The sequence below is a fragment of the Corella eumyota genome, chromosome 5, assembly GCF_963082875.1.
Source record: "Corella eumyota chromosome 5, kaCorEumy4.1, whole genome shotgun sequence".
NCBI lineage: Eukaryota > Metazoa > Chordata > Ascidiacea > Phlebobranchia > Corellidae > Corella > Corella eumyota.
In genome coordinates, this window is record NC_137494.1 from 2,001,415 (window position 1) to 2,019,725 (window position 18,311).

An 18,311-nucleotide genomic window follows, 5' to 3' on the forward strand; every position below is an offset into this window, starting at 1 on the left:
TTGACGGATTAATTTATCAACTTCTTGTCCTAAATTTGTTTTTTCAGCCGATTTTGGTGTGGATATGCGAACCGGACTTATAGAACGAGACATTTCATCTGTATGATCATATTGGTTAATTTTGGAAGGTGTTCTTGTTGAATTAGCTTGCCTTGATGATTTAGGAGTTAATTTTTGCAAAAAGGGAGAACCATGAGAGTGCCTACTTCTATTGTAACTTTGTTTTTTTGCTGACTTGGTTTTGTGAATAAATTTTGAATCGTTAGACATGTCTTCATTAGAGCTACTTAAGCCTTTAGATTTAAAGGTGGAGGAATTTTGAACCCAACTGTCCTGGCTGTCATCGGATTCATTTTCCATTTGAAACATAATGCTTGCATCCTCATCAAATGGGACGTACCTTCCAGTTCTTCTTCCAATATTAGGGTTTTTAATGTGGGCACCATAATAACTTATTTTATTTCTTCCAACAGACGACTGTGATACTTTTTGTAATCTCCGAATGTAATTTTGCCTGTGCTGATCTCTTTCTTCATCATCCATTGTTAAATTTAATAAAACAGATCAAATATTTAAATTTATCTAAGTAAAAATATATGTTTGTATGTATAATTTTGTGTTTGCTTCCTAAATACTCACTTTTAAATCTAGGTTGCTTTTTTACAGATATCTTTCCATTGCAACGAATTTTTTAAAGTATGAACTAATTGACTAATAATCAGATAATTAAATTTAAGTTCAAGAAGTTCTGACACATAAAATTTAATGATAGATAAAACAACTTATTAATACATAAATAATAATATACCAAATTACTATTTAATTTAAAGTAAATAGCGTTTTAATCGTCTAATCGGATTGTCATATTGCCAGATTTCGGTCTACCTGCCGGTCATTTTTTATTGCCGTTTTTTAATTTTTAAATCACACTGTCGGGTTCCTTTTTTAACTGAAGTTTTTTGACTCAATTTAAAAACAAATTATATTGTATTTAAAAACATTTTTATACTTATTATCTACAGTTTCTGTTTATACTTTTACAGTAAAAACGCTAAACTGCAAAAAATAGAAAATCGCTTGGGGCAAAATTTTTCAAGTGACGCTTTCGCGGTATTTCACATAGACATCATACTAAATTATTTTTATTTTTTTCCAGAATCTCTAATGTTTTTATACACTACAAATCAACTGAAATAAATTAACTTAAAAAAATATTTATATAAAAATGGATGTTTAAGTTTTGTTTATGCTTTAAATTTCAATTCAATGAGATTGGTAACTTTTGGGGATTGTTTTGTAAATATTTTCAAATTCAGGCCTCAGATAACTTAAAAGAGATTAATGGTTAATGTTTTATTCAAAATGCTTAAATATCAAGCACGACATAAAAAAAAGTGTTAATAAAAAACAGTGCAATATTATACAAAAGTGAAAAACTGCATTAATCAATTGCAATAATTTGGGTTTCGAAAATAAAAAACAAAAACTATTTAAAATTAAAAAGTAAAGTCACAACATTAAAAAAATACACAAAAGAATGTAATGTTCCTGTACAAATAAACCTGTACAAATATACTTTGTAAATGCCTTGGGGTTATAAAATTTATCATTGGTCAAATATTTCCCATGTTAATTAACCTTTAACTGATTTATTTAAAGAAATGCATTTCTCACTTGGCAATCAATTTGGCAAATAGTAACCGCTTTTTAAATTTATAAATAGAAAAACTGAGATTAATTACAAGTCAAAAAACGTAATATATGAAACTGTTCAAGCACGTGGTAAGGCAATACATTACCAGACACAAAACATTTAATGCAAAAAAGATGAATACAAATTGTATTAAGGTAATAATGGAGTAATTATAATTTGACACAGAGAATATGAAACAGCACCAATAAAGTATTATTATAGAAACTGCATTAAACTGTAATTTAATGATTTGAAATAAAAACTTGAAATAAAAAAAACATGATTTTGTACAGAAGTTAATACTGATAAAAAAGTTGTGGTAAAAAAACAAAACAATTAATCTTTTTCAACAGTTTCTATTTCAGTTGGTTCTTTCCCTTTGCTAACCAACAAGTTTTGATCTTCATTAACATTATAGGCAGTAGAACATTGTGGTTGTGAATTTGCAGTGACCATATTTTTTGTTGAGTTGTTTTGTTTCCCATTTACTATATGACAAAAATTCCCATCACCATTCCAACCTCGAACCCAGGTTGTAGGCACGTTGTACCCACTATACTGCTGGTAGTATATATTAGATCTTTGGTTTTGGTCAAAAGAAGGACAATAGGATGAGGTTTGTGAATACTGTGATGGTGATGTAGTACCTGGACAACTACTACATGAGTACTTCTGTGTATACAACCCCTCACAATTACCTTGTGAGTTTAAATTACATCGTTCACCGTTACAAACTTGCTCTTGTGGGTAATATCGATCCCCATGTTTTTCTTTTTGCATTTTTTTTTGATGGCCGATTGATTTATGATAAACAACTCCAGATATAACAAGAATTATTACAATAAAAGCAGTGACACCCCCGGCAATTACAAAAGCAATATCCCTTTGTGTTACTTGTGCTCGTGCATGTACATTATGTTGAGGATTGTATCTTGAACTGTCGGGTTTTGTGGTTGTTAAATTATATTTATCGAGGCTAATCTTATTCCAATATGTCGAATTATGGTTTACTGCATTAATGATAGAAGGACCTTCTTTAGTTGCATTAATGTGAGGCATTAAAAAAGATTTTAAATCTGAAGAAGCAGATTCACTCTGAATATTGTAAGCTAGCATCCTTATGAAATATCTTTTACCCGGTTTAAACCCATCTAAATTGACTTGTTTCACAGAGGGATCTTTTACAATTTCTTCTTTTCTATCATCGACTGCTGACCAGTAAGCTATTGTGTAACCATTCACTATGCTTGAGGGTACATTTGCATATTTCCAAGCTACAGATATTGTACTGGTGTTAATCATGTGCACAGTTTCAATTTCAGGAGCCTTGGTAAGACCAACATAGCCAACTATGGCAAGTCTCTTTCCTGTGCTTTGAGAGGGTTTAGATTCTCCAAAACTGTTAATTGCAATGACTCTAAATTTATATGGCAACCCACGTTTCAATCCTGTTACCTCACAATTTTTTGTATCTGCTGTTAATGTTTTCTTTATTGTTTTCCAACCAGTTTTTTCAGGCCCATTAGAGACTCTCATTTGTATATAATATTTAATAATTGGTGAACCGCCATTTGATCTAGGATTCCATCGCAAGGAAATTGAGGATTGGGAAGTGGAGGTAACAGTTAAAGAAGTTGGAGGTTCGGGCAATTTTGAAAAGCTTGCTCCTTTTATCTTCGACTTGTCTTTTTTATGCTTTTTTTTATTTTTGTGATTGTTTCTTATACGCCTCGATTTATTTTGAATAGTCGTTGTCTTGGCAACAGAGACAGGTACTTCATTTTGTTTGGCCGAATAATCAACGCCAGTTCTGAAAGATGACAACAAAAGTTGACTTAACTGGTTGTTACCAATAGCAACCATTTCCACCTGATACAAACTACTCGGTTCCAAATTAACAATATGACATGATGTTAGATTTCCAAAAATAGACAAATAGGTCCAAGGAACATCATCATAATTTTTATCTGGGTAGGTGTCTTTTCTGTACCGTATCTTATAAAATGTCAAGTTGTTATTTTCAGTTTCTTGGGTCCATTTTAAATCATAAGAAAATGGTTGATTGGTTCGAGATGAACTGTCGATTACTGGTGCCTTTAAACCATATGTAATGTCTATTCCAGTAGGTAAAAAATACTTTTTATCATTTTCGGCCAAAATTAAATGTAAAAACGTTAAAATCAGAAGAATATATAAACTATTCCAAACTGAAGTCAAGTCCATGTTGTTGGTTTTATTTCAGATGCTAAGTCATGATTGTAAATAATTCTATTGTCAGTTTGTATATTTAAACCAGAGGTAAAAAATTTTAAACTAAGAAATTAACAATCAGTTTAGTTCATTTTCAAAGCTGGTAAAAAAATGCAAAATAATTAAATAATAGTTGCACTAAAATTAACTACATTAAAAACATCACTTCATAATAAAAACCTAAACGACAACGTTTTTCTTTGTCCTGATGTCTTTACAGTTTATTTCTTTTATATTTAGTTCTTGATTTTTCTTAAAAAAAGTTTATATAACAACATCAAATCTTAAATAAAGTTAAATAAACAGACCATAAGCAACGAATTTGTAAACTATTTATGCACTAAACGTTAAAATACACGTTTAATTACATGTGTAAACTTAGTTTTACCTCAAAACACAGGAAATCAACATTTCTCCTTACTATAATTACACAAGTAGATACTTTTATCGTTTCAATTAGAGTAAAGTTTAAAAAATATTATAATTTTTATACTTATCCTCGATGTTAAAAAGCCGAATTGGCTGTTAAGTTATTAAGTATTAAAATAATGAGCAATATTTAAATAAACTTGTACCATTATTTATTCTTTTTTAAAACTTAAATACTGGAATTTACAAAAATATCACTTAGACCTATTCATTTAGTTAATTTTTTGAAAGTGTAAAATATTGACAAAAACAAACAATAATATTAAAGTGATTTATTAAATATTTGGATTTAAAACTTCTGTGACATTACCCAAAGTAAAATTTAATAGAAAATAAAGGTTCAAGAAATAGGAAAGCACCAGTATTTTAACACATAAATAAAAATATTTTTTGGGTTTATAAAATAAATTACAGTAAAACTTATTATGTACATCTGCAAATTAATATTACAAAAACCTTAAAAAATATACAGTTTAAATGAAGATGAGCTTTTGCAACAATAAACTTATTTTGAATTTTACCCACACATTAGTGAAAAAAAGGTTAAAAATTTGTTTAAGTATTTATATCATAAATTTAAAAGAAACCCAATAAATGAAAATCTAATTTGATAGAAAGATAGAGTTAAAAAAATAAAAAACTAACAGATTTTAAACATTTGCAACTTAAAATAGAAATAAGAACAAACTTATTTAAAAGTAATTCATGGCTTAAAATTTTCTCTAATTTAAAAAACAACCTAAATATAATCAGAAAATTCCTCTAAATCATAAAGTTCATTAGATTGGGCATTCGAATATCGACTCGCAAGCTCCTTGTCCTTAATCGCAAGCTCCTGAAAAACTCTTGTTCTAATTCTTTTGATTTGTTTCAACCTCGCAAATGGTTTCGAGAGAGGTTCATCTGCTTTGCTCTGGTATCGAAACGCATTCGCTGCCATGTTAGCATGCAGCGCCAACTGTCGTACAAAAACCCCAAGGTTCTTATCAGACACAATTATGTTGTTATTCATTTGTAGAATATTTTCAAGCTCTGGTTTATGGTAGAATATTTGCACGACATTGAATCCTTCCTCAAGTGGATTAATCATAATCTCAGCTGATAAAAACTGGCCCTTAACCACACATCCGTTTACATAACTTGGTTTTGGATTATCATCATAAACAATTGTAATGTAATCATTTCCAATATGCCTTTGCTTACAGCTTACATCTTTACCATTGTTCGGCATCAAGGTAGTTATATGAAAGACCATTTGCATTATATTTTCCTGCCATACATAAGTAAAAATACCATCCTCTCCCTCCGCTGAATGATCAAGACCACCTAGATAAGTATGGGACATATCGCAGTCAGCTAAACAAATAAGTCTACCAAGTGAGTTTAAAAATTCTTGATATCTCGGCGAGCCATGCTCGTTACTGAGTATTTCTAAACAATTATCACTTTGTCCAGGTTGTACGTAAACCACTCCAGTTGACCAAGTATCATAAGATGGTATTCTATCTAACACATGTACAGCTCTATTCACTGTTGCGCAGTTAGGTAAAAGAAGAGGTCTTCTCGCATCATCTAGTTTTGCTGAGTGAAAAAGTTGAAGGAATAAAAACGACGGAGATTGCCCCTCACTATTATTGCTTGTATTTGAAATTGCTTTACTATTTAAATCATGTTTCGTGACATTAATTCGACTCCTGGCTCTGTTTGCAGCACTCTTGTAATCTGAAGTATTAGCCACAGTATGACTGCGATGTCGGCCTTGTTGTAGTGAAACATTATCAAAAATATCATTTCCATTTTCCGAAGGGTTTTCTATGTCTGGTGCTTGTTGCATGTGAACTGAAAGCTCAGAAAATCCAAGAGAATTGGAGTTGCTAAGATTCTCAATAAATTTTAAACTTAACTGATCATTTGACATCGACCATGAAGTGTTACCAGATGGCCTTCTTATTAAAATTTCGGCTTTATTTAAACCACCATGTTCTGCAGAAAATTTGTTCACATTGGGCAGAATAATATCAGAATTTAGATTCATTTTCTGTAAGTGTGTAACTGCTGCACTCTTGTGCCGCTGCCTTGATAAATTTTGTAAATTATCAGATATAGATTGCAGTTTTGCCGGAGCTTCTAATGATTGTTTTCTTTCCTGAGTTGCTGGGGCAATATCCTGATTTTTAAGGGGTTGGATTGGGGCTTCGGGTTGCTTGGTTGTTATGGTAACCAGTCTGTTGTCAATCAGCCAGGTGGAGCTATTTTTATTTTGTGATTGTTGATCAGGCGATGTCAAGTTTTTAATAATTGGCATACTGTTAGAAAAAGTATATTGAGCCATTACATCAATACAAGCTTCTACTAGACTATGTTGAAGTGGATCATGTTTGCTTGCTTGGTTTATGGTCTGTAAATTAGTGGTTATAAAGCGCACAAAATCCGGTCGAAAACTTAACCGGCATTTTACAAACCACATACAAATAACATGGTGAGCAAGAGACACGATATATTGCCCAAATTTAGCTGGGTTTGTATGTTGAAGAGCAATAGCAAACACACTCATATATTGGTCCTCTACAAAGTTGGAATACAGGTTTGGCAACTGTGATAAAGTAGATAAAAGCTCCAAGACCACAGTAGCAAGGTGTTTGGTAGCTGACATCTGTGAAAGACGTAAAAGAATTGAAGGTAAAACACGAAGTAGGGAATCAGCACTCATTTCGACAATACACTGAGTTACAGAACTAATACATTGCTTTGCACATTTTGTAGTGAACCCAGACTCTAAACAACGCAATATTTGTCTTTGTCTTGACACATCTAAATATTCGTAAAACAATGTCAACGAAGTCAAGGCCTTTAAAGAATAATATTGAAGATCTGGGCGTTTAAATCCTTCTGGGGTTAAAGTCAGAGTTAAATGCCTTGAATTGCTTGACATTAAATTACATAAAGCATCTGCAAGTTGATCAATAGTGTGAGGTCCAGTGCTTGCAATTAGATTTCGGTTTTTCATAATTGAACACAGATTTGTAAAGGCAGATTGCAATATTGGCCAACAATTTTCATGCTCTAAACAAAATATAAAGCACATAAATACTTTTTGGAAACTTAAATATGAGGTTGCCAGTTCTGATTCAATATCGGGGGTACTTTCTTTGTATGAAATGCACAAAAAATTTGGGTTAAATATATCAGAGTTTATTAACTTAAGTTGAAGTTTTGGGTTGGCTCGGATCTGAAACAAAGCATCTAATATGTTTTTTCTTTCCTCCCAAAGAACTTGAGGTTTACTTAACAACACTTCCTCGCTATAATACTGCTCTAAAAACACCACCAACATATTTAAAATGTAGTTAGATGGAGTTGGATTCGATGAACCAAACTTCTTCACAAAAATATCAGTAAGTCCAGTTAACACATAAGGGCATGGCAAAGGTGGGCAATTAAAGTTCTCAATTTGTGAGGTTTTTAATACTTGGGCAGGTTTCATAAGCTTTAAAAGAGCAATGCTGTGATCAGTATCACACTGAAGGCAAAACTTTAAAAGCAACATTAAACAGGATTTGCATACTTCTTCGTTAAATTCTAAATGCCAATTTTGTATTTCTGGCTTTACTAGAATATCAAAAATGTCTTTATTATAGATGGCAGAGGTTGTATCAAAAACTGATTTAAAATTTTCCAAAAATTTTAAGCGTACTTGAACATCCATTGAAACTGAATAAAACTTGATCATAATTTCTTGTAAATTTTGAACCCAATTTTCTTTGGCAGGGTTAATCATTTGAAGTTTATAAGTTAAAAGCAACAACACTGATTCAACAGGCCTACTACTAACATGTTTTTCAATAATTTCAAACAGTTGAGATACAGAACCATCAAAAGCTTGTGTCTGATACAAATTCTCCATAATTGTCAACAATTCACAAGTGTTTTTTTCCAGATTTGATATGGTGTCTTTACTATTATTTCCACTAGGTACATGATTGTTTACAATATCACACAATAAATCAACAATCATCAGTATATTTTTCCATGCAGAAAAAGGTAGTTCATGTCCAAATCGACTTACTAACCTTTGGAAAGTAAGAACAATTTCATAACCAACCAAAGGACTTCTTGAAGTAAGAGCTGAATAAAAAGAAGGTAGCACAGATTGGGGGTTGTACATTAAAGATGAGACTAGCTTAGAACCCCAGATACTTTTCCCAATGTAAAACACAGCACTTCGCAGAACAACACTGTCATTCGGCATTGTAGAATCTTCTAGAATTTTACACATTTCTCGAATGCAGTTATTTCCAAGATGAGTTCCCAGTAAGTTACGCATCACTGACCAACTGAGGTTACATATTTCCAATCCATTTAAGGTTCTGCAGAGAGTTACGATCACAATGCTTAAACAGGTTGGAGGTAGGGAATTGTAGCAGACTATAGCATCCAAAACCTAAAAACAAAGCACAAAGTCCAGTTTATTTACATTATCCTTAGGTTTTATTTTAAATAAACATAATAGCTAAATAGGTTAAACACACAATAACCCGAGAAAGAAAAGATTAAGTTTTTTGGATCATGTATGTTATCTGGCTCTAAACAAAACAACGTTTCGTATACCGTAGGAAAGAATTTAGGAGGACCGTAGTGTTATTTGTCTGGAACCGGACAACATACGTGACCCAGTTTTATTATATAAGAGAAAAAGAGTAATTTTAAAAACTGCAATGCAATACCATTTACTAATTTAAATGTTCATTCAATGAACATTTCTTAAAATTACAATCCATTAGGTATGTACTTTATATTATGAACTACTTATTATATTTATATAACCTGGGAAAAAAACAAACCTTAAGTAAAGATTCCTTATCAGTATCAGATTCTGACTTGGAGCAGTTTTCGCATAAGTTACAAACTATTCCTTGTACTGTTTCTTGGCCTAGATGGGAAGAATTAAACTTAACCACATTTAATAACAAGGTGAGGTAAACTTGATTGTTTCCAATTTGATCCATCCATTTGACCAACAATGTCCCAATCTTGAAAACAAATTTAAGGTTTATTTTTGTAAACTATCTTAACTGTACATAATATTTATAACACTAAAAAAATATATATCTAAGCTATTGCTATATGTTAGTTACACAATTTAAAATTAACAATAATTCATTTATGTTTGCTTGTAAACAATAAACATAAATAACAGAATTCTTACCTCAAGCATGCCTAGGGTTTTTCCATTATCAGTTAATGCATTCACAACTAGCATAGAATTAACAAAATCATTCTGATGTGAATATTCATGAAGGGAAATCTCGCGATAAAAATTGGATCGCAGTATTCCCAAGTTTCTATATTGTGTTTGGATTATTAGTAACAAAAACTCAAAATAAGAATCCCGAATTAAAGAAATAAAGGATGGGTTTAGTAAGTCTTTTGTTTCCAACCACATTTTTTCAACAACGCCACGTTCTAACTGCTTTTTTTTGAACAATTTTTGGTACTCATTTAATTTTGTGATACGAGCCTCAGGTTGATTTTCAGGGGATATAGCTGCCCAAAATGCATCGGAAATAGTTGGTAGTATTTCATTTTCTACTTCAGTGTGTACTGGTGTATGTCCTTTGCCTAAAAAGTTTTTAAATCTGGACCGCAAACTTAAGTTTTCCTTGCTTTCAGTCATGATTTATTGTGTTCAGAATCAGATAATACTGCTAATTTTGTGATCAAGCTATTTGCAAATTCACTTCTGTAATGTGGACTTACAGTATCTAAAAAAGCATAAATTGTCTCAAATTTTTGACCCACAATCTCCAATGAAACTTCCTTAGAATTATCCTTTGTTGATCCAGACAAAACCACAAGCCCAGAGCTTGTGAATTCGAGTTTATATTCCTGTTGTTCAAAAATTGTTATAGTAAATTGAGTGGGTTGATTTTGACAAACTTCAGATTTTAAAACAGCAAATTTAATTTCATTAACAATTAGTTTTACTTCTTGAACAGCCAAATTATGATCCATATCCAAAATTTCTAAACATAAATAAGTTGTTTTATTTTGCAAAACGAGCATTTTAACAACACGTCACACTTAATAACTATACTATACAGACTGCCAGTAAGTTATCTATTCATAAACTGACAAAAAAGCTATGGTAATTAATAAGTTACAAATTTCTTTAAAAACAGAAACTTAAATGCAATGATTAATAAGAATACTAAACTTTCGATTTTTTATTTGCTTTGCTATGCGGCAATAAAATTCATGATGAAATGCAACATGTGATTTTCGGTCACGACCAGGTTGTTTAGGGCTCCTGTCGGTTCCAAAATGCAAACCTTTTTAATTTCGGTTAAAAATTACACTTTAAAATTAATTACAATTTATAAAACTTGCAGCCATTAAGCATATTATTAAACATTAATTATAATATTCTAGTTATTAATTTTAAATACGTGTTTCTATTTGATATCCATTTCTTGCCTGTCTAGCTATTATAGTATTAAAAAATCTAGCACAATTTATTTAATTTTTTTACTAATTTTATATTTATTAATGCTACATAAATTAGACACTTAACAAAAAGATATATATTAATACTACAATCACTATAGACAGTGCAATTTTATTTTTAAACCAATTTTTAATAGCAACAATAAAAAACATCAAATTAACTAAGTTAATAGTACAATAATTATTAAAATTACTTCTATCTAAGCAAGGGATTAAATTTACTAATAAAAATTATGACAACTGCTCCGAACGAAATCTTTGTGCAGATTTAAGAGATTTATACGCTCCTCGTTTGCTAAAGTCTTCATGAACTTGAATAATATCATGAGGCTCAATTGAAATTCCATGAAGAGTTTCCCAATCCCTGTCCATAGAAACAACCAAGTCTTTGTCCTATATAAAAACAGTATAAACTTAATCTTATACAAATTTAACGCTTTACTATAGGACTAAGAACTAATTTCAACAAAACATTTTGTATTTTACATTTGTGTGCTAATTTAGCTAACAAATCAACTACAAGTGGTACACAAATAAGAAACCACTAATAACTCATAAAACAACATTTTTGGTAAAAAGAGTTCAAATTGGAAATGCATTCAACATAAAAATTGGTTACCAGTAATTAAAAGGCATTTTAAATTAACATACAAAATGTTAATATACTAAAATACAATGAAAACATTTGTAAAATTCTGTTTAAAAATAATATATTGAGACGAATTAGAAATATGGTTATATTTTAAAGTGAAGAGTGGACAACATAAATGTAATTTATGATAGGAATATCTAAACGACAAATAGAAAAAAAAACCTTAAAACAATAACAAAAATTACAGTTATGATTTTCCATATACAAGCTCATAAAAGTTACGATCATTTATCATAAGTTGATCGAGATCAAATTTGTTTTTTTCGATCGTTAAAACTTTAATCGTGTCATTTGGTTCAATAGAAACATCATGCAAGGTTTCTGAGTCTCGATCTAATCTCACAATATGTGAAGAGTTCTAGAAAATTGAGAGAAAAATTGATTCAAAAACAAAAAAATTAAACCATCAATTACAATGTAAAATCTAATTGAATAATTAATAATTAAAAAAATTAAGTTAATTAATTTGATTTAAAATATTCAAGCAATATTACATATTTAAGGCAATGTTAGCAATATTACTTAGAGTATAACATATTTCACAACTTGAGAACACAAGTTTTTAAGTACGGCAAAGGCTTTTAAAGCTTTTTAAATCTAGTACATTAAAAATAAAAGAAATACAAATAATACTAAACACACAGTAAGGCAATTAGGAGTGCAAATCCTTGTACATTTTTTTAATAATAAAAACACAATTGTTGACATGATATGCTGAAACTTAAAAAAACAAATAAAACAGTTACACTAATAATATTATGATTATTAATCCGATTTTATGCAAGTTTTTGGATTGGATTGGATTAAACTGAGGTAGTTAAGCTGTTAATATTGCATTTTTTAAGAAAACAATGATTTTGTATGATAAAAAGTAAAAAATGTAACGATATGATTCGCAAAAAGTTGGTTGAAAAAAAAATTCCAAAACAGTTTTTTGTGTCATTAGATCTTTTAGATAAATAAAAACTTTGCGTATAGCAGTCTTTCAGATAAACAATGTTTTTATATATTAAGACACTTTATATTTCTTGACTTTTTCCTTAATTGGCAAGAGAACATATTTTTTTTTTATCGACAAAATAACATTTTTTTTTTCTAGCTTCCCAATCAATTCCCTTAGTTGGATGAACTATCATTATGACATCATAAGGTTGGATTGATACATCATAGAGGTTGTCAAAGTCACAATGCATAGTTACAACATGGTTGGGATCCTGTAATAAAAGTTAATTGCCAACAACATGGAATTAAAATTTGTTCAATAATTAGAAAAAAGACATTTTCAATTAAAGATGATTATTATATAAATTATCTTAAAAATAAAACGCTAATTTGAATAATAAAAACAAAAAAAAATAACATAGATATATATAATTAAAAGATAAATATAAGAAAACAAGGTATTAAATATAACAAAAAAAATCAGTTTTCGATTAGTATTTGTTTACATTTAAATATTATTAATGATTTCCTGTGATTTAAAATTTAAATAATTTTAGTAAATAAAAAATATGTGCACATAATATTACTGAACAAAAATTTAACATAAAAACATTACATAAAAATCAACATAAAAAGTTCAACTATTTAAAAAAAATTCCAAGTAAAGAATAATTAAATAAATTTTTTGAATATTTTTCACTGATATAACTAGTACTTACATCTTTGCTAACATACACTAGTCTTTGCTTTCTCACTTCAGTTTTAGTTAAACGTTGAAGTAAAAGTTTAAGACTTCCGATGGTCATCGAAAGTGGAAGTTTTCGAATTATTGTCTTAAAATTTGGATCAATTGGTGCTTCAATAAATACCTCTGTAAATAAAAAAAGTGTTGTTAAAAGGTTTATAGTTTCAAATTAAATTAAAAACCGGCAGCGTGGTGTAGTGGTAAGAACACTTGCTATACCACACATGAGATTGTGGGTTCAATCCTCACTGACCTTATGCTGTAGCGCTCTTAAGTAAGGTGCAATAAACGGTATAAACTCCTGCTGAGCCAGCACTTAATCAGCAGTATATTTATCGGGCAATTATAATCTATAATATCCCAAACTGCTAAAGGCAACTTGGGACTGGGTCTGAGTAACTGATGTTACTCTATGTTTAGGTCGCACATTCGATTTTCCCATATCAAGAATAAAATTATAAACAAAAAAAAATTCATTTGCAAATTTAACAAATTAAATAATTATATAAACGAAAAATAATACTTTAAATAATAAAACAAACAAATTTTCTCAAATTCATATAAAAATTAATTGATTTTATATCTATAGTCAAACAACCATATATTTAAAAAAATGAAAACTGATCATTGTTTAGCAACAAGAAAACTATTATTTTTACTTCACATATTATTCTTGAATATTATCAACAACATTGTTTGTTTACTAAGTGTAAAAGCAGTAAACAAAATCAGGAAATATGACATCATTACCTTTAATAGGAACTATCTACCATTGTGTAATATACAATATTAATTATTACCAAATTATTAACTCTATGAGCAAAGTTTAATGCTTGAAGTATATAGATAAATTTCAAAAAATAGGTGGTTATAATATAGACGTTAGGGTTTTTAAATATTTTTTAATATAATTTTTAAATTACCAATTAAACTTCCCTTCAGGGCAGTTGATTGTTTCAATATTTCTTTGTCTTGGGGAGCTCCATATTCTAAACAATAATAAAATGAAGTGAGAAAATGAACAACTGTTATTTGGTAAAATTGTCACAACTGGGCCACATATATAAATCTAATTTAAAGTAATATATTATACATTATAATTAAAAGAAAAACTTATACATTATATAACTATATACACATTAACTTAACTAGTATGGGCTACATTTTAATTGTTAAAATATAGTCCTAATATTTGCCTGTGATAGTTTATTTGCAGAAGTTTTTTTAAAGCTTTTATGTTAAATAGGCTACAATAAAATGTGTATAAATATATATATATATATTGTCCACTAAGTTCTCTTTGATTATAAATACTTAAATTTTAGTTAACTTTATATTTATTTGACTCTAACTAAGATCTTACTTTCGATAATCTCCATAAATCTTGGATGTTGATCCAGAAACTCCTGGGATGGTTTATTCTTCTCCTCATCCTGGTGGCCTCCGGACTCTTTCCATTTCTGTCCAAACTTTCTTCTGTAATCCAACTCAGCGCTCACTCTCTCATTTTCGTCAACCTTGTGAAAAAAATTAAATAATTTTTAGTTTTTTAAAACCTATATTGGGTAAAGTTTCTTACAATGTATTCTAATAAAATTAAAAATCATTAAACCAAATAAACTTTTATGAAAAATCAAAAAAAGGCAATTTATTGAAATTTGGGCCAGCAATTTTTTACTATAATCATTTCGCATTTTATTTACTAGAGCATTTTATCTTAATAAAATTGAGGGGCATTTTCGGAAAAGGGTTAAGGTAAAAGGAGAATAATAGAAAATATATTATTGTTGCTAAAAAAATTATTAAAACAAATTAATTTACTTTATAAAACCTTTCTTCAACCTCGAATTTATGCAAATATTTAAATTGAATAAATAAAATTGGTTTCTTACTGTAGAGCGATTAAAAGTTTTCAAGTTCTTGATTTTAGCGACAATAATTTCGGCCATGGTGTCATTGTCCTCCAAATTCATTACTGGATTGTTTTTTATTGTGAGGTCATCAAACGACAACAATTTGTTCAACTCATTGAAAACTGTGAGCTGTAAAACAAGTATATATAGATATATTAATTGTTAGAGTATGTAACATACCTAAATGACCAAAAAAAGATTAAAATTTTTGTTCTTACTTCTTTAAATTTGTTTCCAGTGAGGTTTAAATGTTTCAGGCTTGAAAATTGATCTGATGTTATTTGAATATCCAGTAATTGACAATCCATCAATAACAGAGATGTCAGGCTAAAATCAACAAAACAATATTAATAATAACCCTCTTTTTTAACTAAAATCTTTAAATACAAATACATTAAACACTTTATATTTAAATATATATGGTTTTTACCTTGGTAGTTTACTAATGTTTTTCAAATTTTCCCAATTTTCAAATTTATTCTCGGACAAATTAAGTAGACGCACTTTAGCGAACACATCATTGCTTGGTTCAGATATTTCGACAAAGTCATTCCCCACTAGGTGGAGCTCTTCAACCCCAGGCCACATTCTTGCGCATTTTAACAACTACAATTTAAAAATAACTTCTTAAATTTAAAAAAAAAATTTGTAAAAATTTTAGTCTTTTTTTTTTGTCAGGCCAGTTAGTTTACTACATTAAATAAAAATACTTAATACATTAGTCAATAGAGCATTCATTTTTATTGTTGTTATATAGTCTGCACACATATATATTTATAAAGCAACCACCAAGCTTTAATTTATACATTTATTTTGATTCAAACAAATTATATTAACCTCATTCCAGGTCAGTTGACATTTGTTCAATACCAAGATTTTGACAGAATCAAAAGCAGTATTTGCATCAACTTCATCTAGTGATGGTGCGAATATATTTTCTTGCAAGTTTAAAATTTTCAAGTTTTTTAGTTGATCAGCGATGCAAATAACTGTATCCCAGTTAGATAAAAGATTTTTTGATAAATCTAAGTTTGTGATATCTGTAAAAAAAAAAATATAAAAAAAGTAAAAATATATATGTATCAATAAAAAAAGGGTAATTAATGCAAAATTATAAAACAAACAATTGACAAATACAAAAGGTAGATATAAAAATGCTAAATAAAATCTGTTAAACTTAAGAGAAAAAAAAATACATTTATTACAGTAAGAAAATTGGCTTAAAAATCAAACAAAAGTCCTTGATGTCCTTAACATAAAGCAAACAAAGAGCAGAGTTAGTTAAAGCCTAGTGACCTACTTTCTACTTACTAGGTGCCATTGATAATAAAAGGCCACTTTTGTCAGCACTAGATATCATGTGGTCTCTTAATCCTACTTCTTCTAATAAATGCATTCGCCTGTTAAATTTTGTAAATTTGTTATTTTAAATTATATATAGATATTAATACAACTATTTAAAATATTATATTTTAAAATTTTTTCTATATCTGTAGCCTACCAATGTAACAAAATATGTATGATTAATATTAAAAAGAGGTAATCTGTATCCAAATGTAATAGAGCTTAGTAAAGAATGTATATTTAGTATATATGTCTAATTTACAGGATAAAACTGCCATTTATGGTCTGAGGGTAAATTATCACAAGCGATTTTTACTTAAAAGTCTTGGCCATATTACAATGATTAATAAGCCCACTATACGGCGAGCTATCAACCAATTTATCCAAATCTTTATAAGTTTTTTTTAAAATTTAATGCAATTCATGTTTCAATTTTAACACTAAACAAAATAATTTTGTTTTTTAACATATATATATATATAGTTAATTATCTTACTCAAAATTTTCTCTGGCTTTGTCCATTCCAACTGCTTCAAATTTTCTCTGTTTTCCATGTTTGCCAATCAGAAACAAACTATCATCTAAATCATGATTATCATCGTTATTATTAGAGGTATATCGATTCCTCATTGCTTCACATATTGATATTCCAGTGTTCACTTTTCCAGGTCGTACAAAGGATCCACCTTTTTCGTGCCTAAATAAATTTTAGTTTTTATTTGTTTTATGAAAGTTAATTAGTTTTGTTAAAAACAATAACTAATAAAAATAAATAATTTGAAAACTTAGTTGAATTTTAGAAATTAAAAAAAAAAAAATTTTAATTTTTAGTCAAGTAGTTATATATATACCTTTTACAATAACAAATTTACATTAATTAAACATTTAACATAACCCTACTAAATATTAAATGTCACCTTTAAAACAACATATTTATATTTTTAATTAATTTAGCAAAAAACGGGTAGTACTAAAATACGGGATACGAAAGATTGCAGGGTGCAGGAAATACTGAAGCCGTATGTAAATGTTAACAAAAAGATGCTGATTGCGGAAAATGACGGGATTTTTATACCCTTCCCTAACCTTCCCTTGCACTTTATAGTCGTTTTAGCATCATTCTATTTATTCCTATGCCTTTAAAAGCAATCCCGCGTCATTTCTTAGACCTTGACTACATTTATCCCGCATTAAAGTACAAAAATACCGCTCCGTCCCGCATTCCGCGAATTTTTATTAACATTTACCGCACTATCCCGCATCCCGTACTTTAGTATAGTTCGAAAAAACAGTCAAAAAAGGTAAACAAATCAAGTTCAAAAAAGTGCAAAATAACATATACATATATACATACTTGCATTGAAAGTATTGAACACTATTTTTAGTTCCATTGTGTTTTCCTCTATTCCCAATATCCCATTCAATTCCTAACCAAACATCTTAAAAAACATGACATTTTAATCTACCAAAAACTTTTAAATAGCAGTATGACAAAGATTAGAGAATAAGTTAAAAGAAATTAAAGTTAATTAACTTTTTTGCATGCAGTTCAAAGTTAAGAAGCATGATATTGAGAACAACAAATTTAATATACATAAACTCAAAAAAAATGAAAAAAGTTTTGGATTTTAATCTTTGTAAAAATTTAAAATTTGAATTTATTTACCTGAAGTAGGTGGTACTTCACCAACGTATTTGATTGTTCCATTATATCCATTACTTTCAATACGACTTCCAATTTCATAAGTTGCCATATTTTACATTTGAACCATCTGAAAAGTGGTTCTTTATTGAAACACCTCGATTTGTCGCGTATTTCTTTATGACGAACAATAGAAT

The 18,311-nt window shown here is 29.1% G+C and overlaps 3 protein-coding genes across 6 annotated transcripts; all 3 read right to left on the reverse strand.

The window, feature by feature from the left end:
• Nucleotides 1–1,344: 1,344 nt before the first annotated feature.
• LOC145752441 (brother of CDO-like) lies at nucleotides 1,345–4,039 on the reverse strand. The gene has a single exon (XM_082568729.1). It carries the CDS (start codon nucleotides 3,914–3,916, stop codon nucleotides 2,030–2,032), a length of 1,887 nt encoding a protein of 628 aa, XP_082424855.1. The 5' UTR covers nucleotides 3,917–4,039; the 3' UTR covers nucleotides 1,345–2,029.
• A 714-nt stretch (nucleotides 4,040–4,753) lies between these two features.
• On the reverse strand, nucleotides 4,754–10,065 carry LOC145753913 (tuberin-like). Its single transcript, XM_082570440.1, has 3 exons — nucleotides 9,579–10,065; nucleotides 9,214–9,402; nucleotides 4,754–8,813 (listed from the first exon to the last, which is right to left on the reverse strand). Exons 1-3 carry the CDS (start codon nucleotides 10,044–10,046, stop codon nucleotides 5,112–5,114), a joined length of 4,359 nt encoding a protein of 1,452 aa, XP_082426566.1. The 5' UTR covers nucleotides 10,047–10,065; the 3' UTR covers nucleotides 4,754–5,111.
• Nucleotides 10,066–11,086: 1,021 nt separating this feature from the next.
• Nucleotides 11,087–18,288, reverse strand: LOC145753914 (tubulin-specific chaperone E-like). 4 transcript variants are annotated; one of them, XM_082570443.1, is made up of 13 exons: nucleotides 18,139–18,288; nucleotides 17,827–17,911; nucleotides 16,969–17,169; nucleotides 16,440–16,528; nucleotides 15,966–16,168; nucleotides 15,559–15,734; nucleotides 15,347–15,455; nucleotides 15,108–15,257; nucleotides 14,579–14,732; nucleotides 14,139–14,204; nucleotides 13,190–13,341; nucleotides 11,714–11,886; nucleotides 11,164–11,269 (listed from the first exon to the last, which is right to left on the reverse strand). In XM_082570443.1, exons 1-12 carry the CDS (start codon nucleotides 18,224–18,226, stop codon nucleotides 11,716–11,718), a joined length of 1,644 nt encoding a protein of 547 aa, XP_082426569.1. In that variant the 5' UTR covers nucleotides 18,227–18,288; the 3' UTR covers nucleotides 11,164–11,269; nucleotides 11,714–11,715. The 4 variants fall into 4 exon arrangements, with proteins under 4 accessions (XP_082426571.1, XP_082426569.1, XP_082426568.1 ...); XM_082570445.1 differs by lacking the exon at nucleotides 11,714–11,886 and having other exon boundaries at nucleotides 11,087–11,269; XM_082570442.1 differs by lacking the exon at nucleotides 11,164–11,269 and having other exon boundaries at nucleotides 11,277–11,886.
• Nucleotides 18,289–18,311: the final 23 nt, after the last annotated feature.

What these genes read in the sequence shown, in the direction of transcription:
- LOC145752441 (XM_082568729.1), bottom strand. Translation starts at nt 3,916, where the DNA reads ATGGACTTGACTTCAGTTTGGAATAGTTTATATATTCTTCTGATTTTA.
- LOC145753913 (XM_082570440.1), bottom strand. Translation starts at nt 10,046, where the DNA reads ATGACTGAAAGCAAGGAAAACTTAAGTTTGCGGTCCAGATTTAAAAAC. An exon ending in AAACCCTAGGCATGCTTGAG is followed by an intron (nt 9,403 to 9,578) that starts GTAAGAATTCTG and finishes TTTGTTTTCAAG; the next exon opens with ATTGGGACATTGTTGGTCAA. An exon ending in ATAAGGAATCTTTACTTAAG is followed by an intron (nt 8,814 to 9,213) that starts GTTTGTTTTTTT and finishes CTTTGTTTTTAG; the next exon opens with GTTTTGGATGCTATAGTCTG.
- LOC145753914 (XM_082570441.1), bottom strand. Translation starts at nt 18,226, where the DNA reads ATGGCAACTTATGAAATTGGAAGTCGTATTGAAAGTAATGGATATAAT. An exon ending in GTCAACTGACCTGGAATGAG is followed by an intron (nt 15,735 to 15,965) that starts GTTAATATAATT and finishes TTTAAATTGTAG; the next exon opens with TTGTTAAAATGCGCAAGAAT. An exon ending in TAGTGTATGTTAGCAAAGAT is followed by an intron (nt 12,743 to 13,189) that starts GTAAGTACTAGT and finishes CTTTTATTACAG; the next exon opens with GATCCCAACCATGTTGTAAC.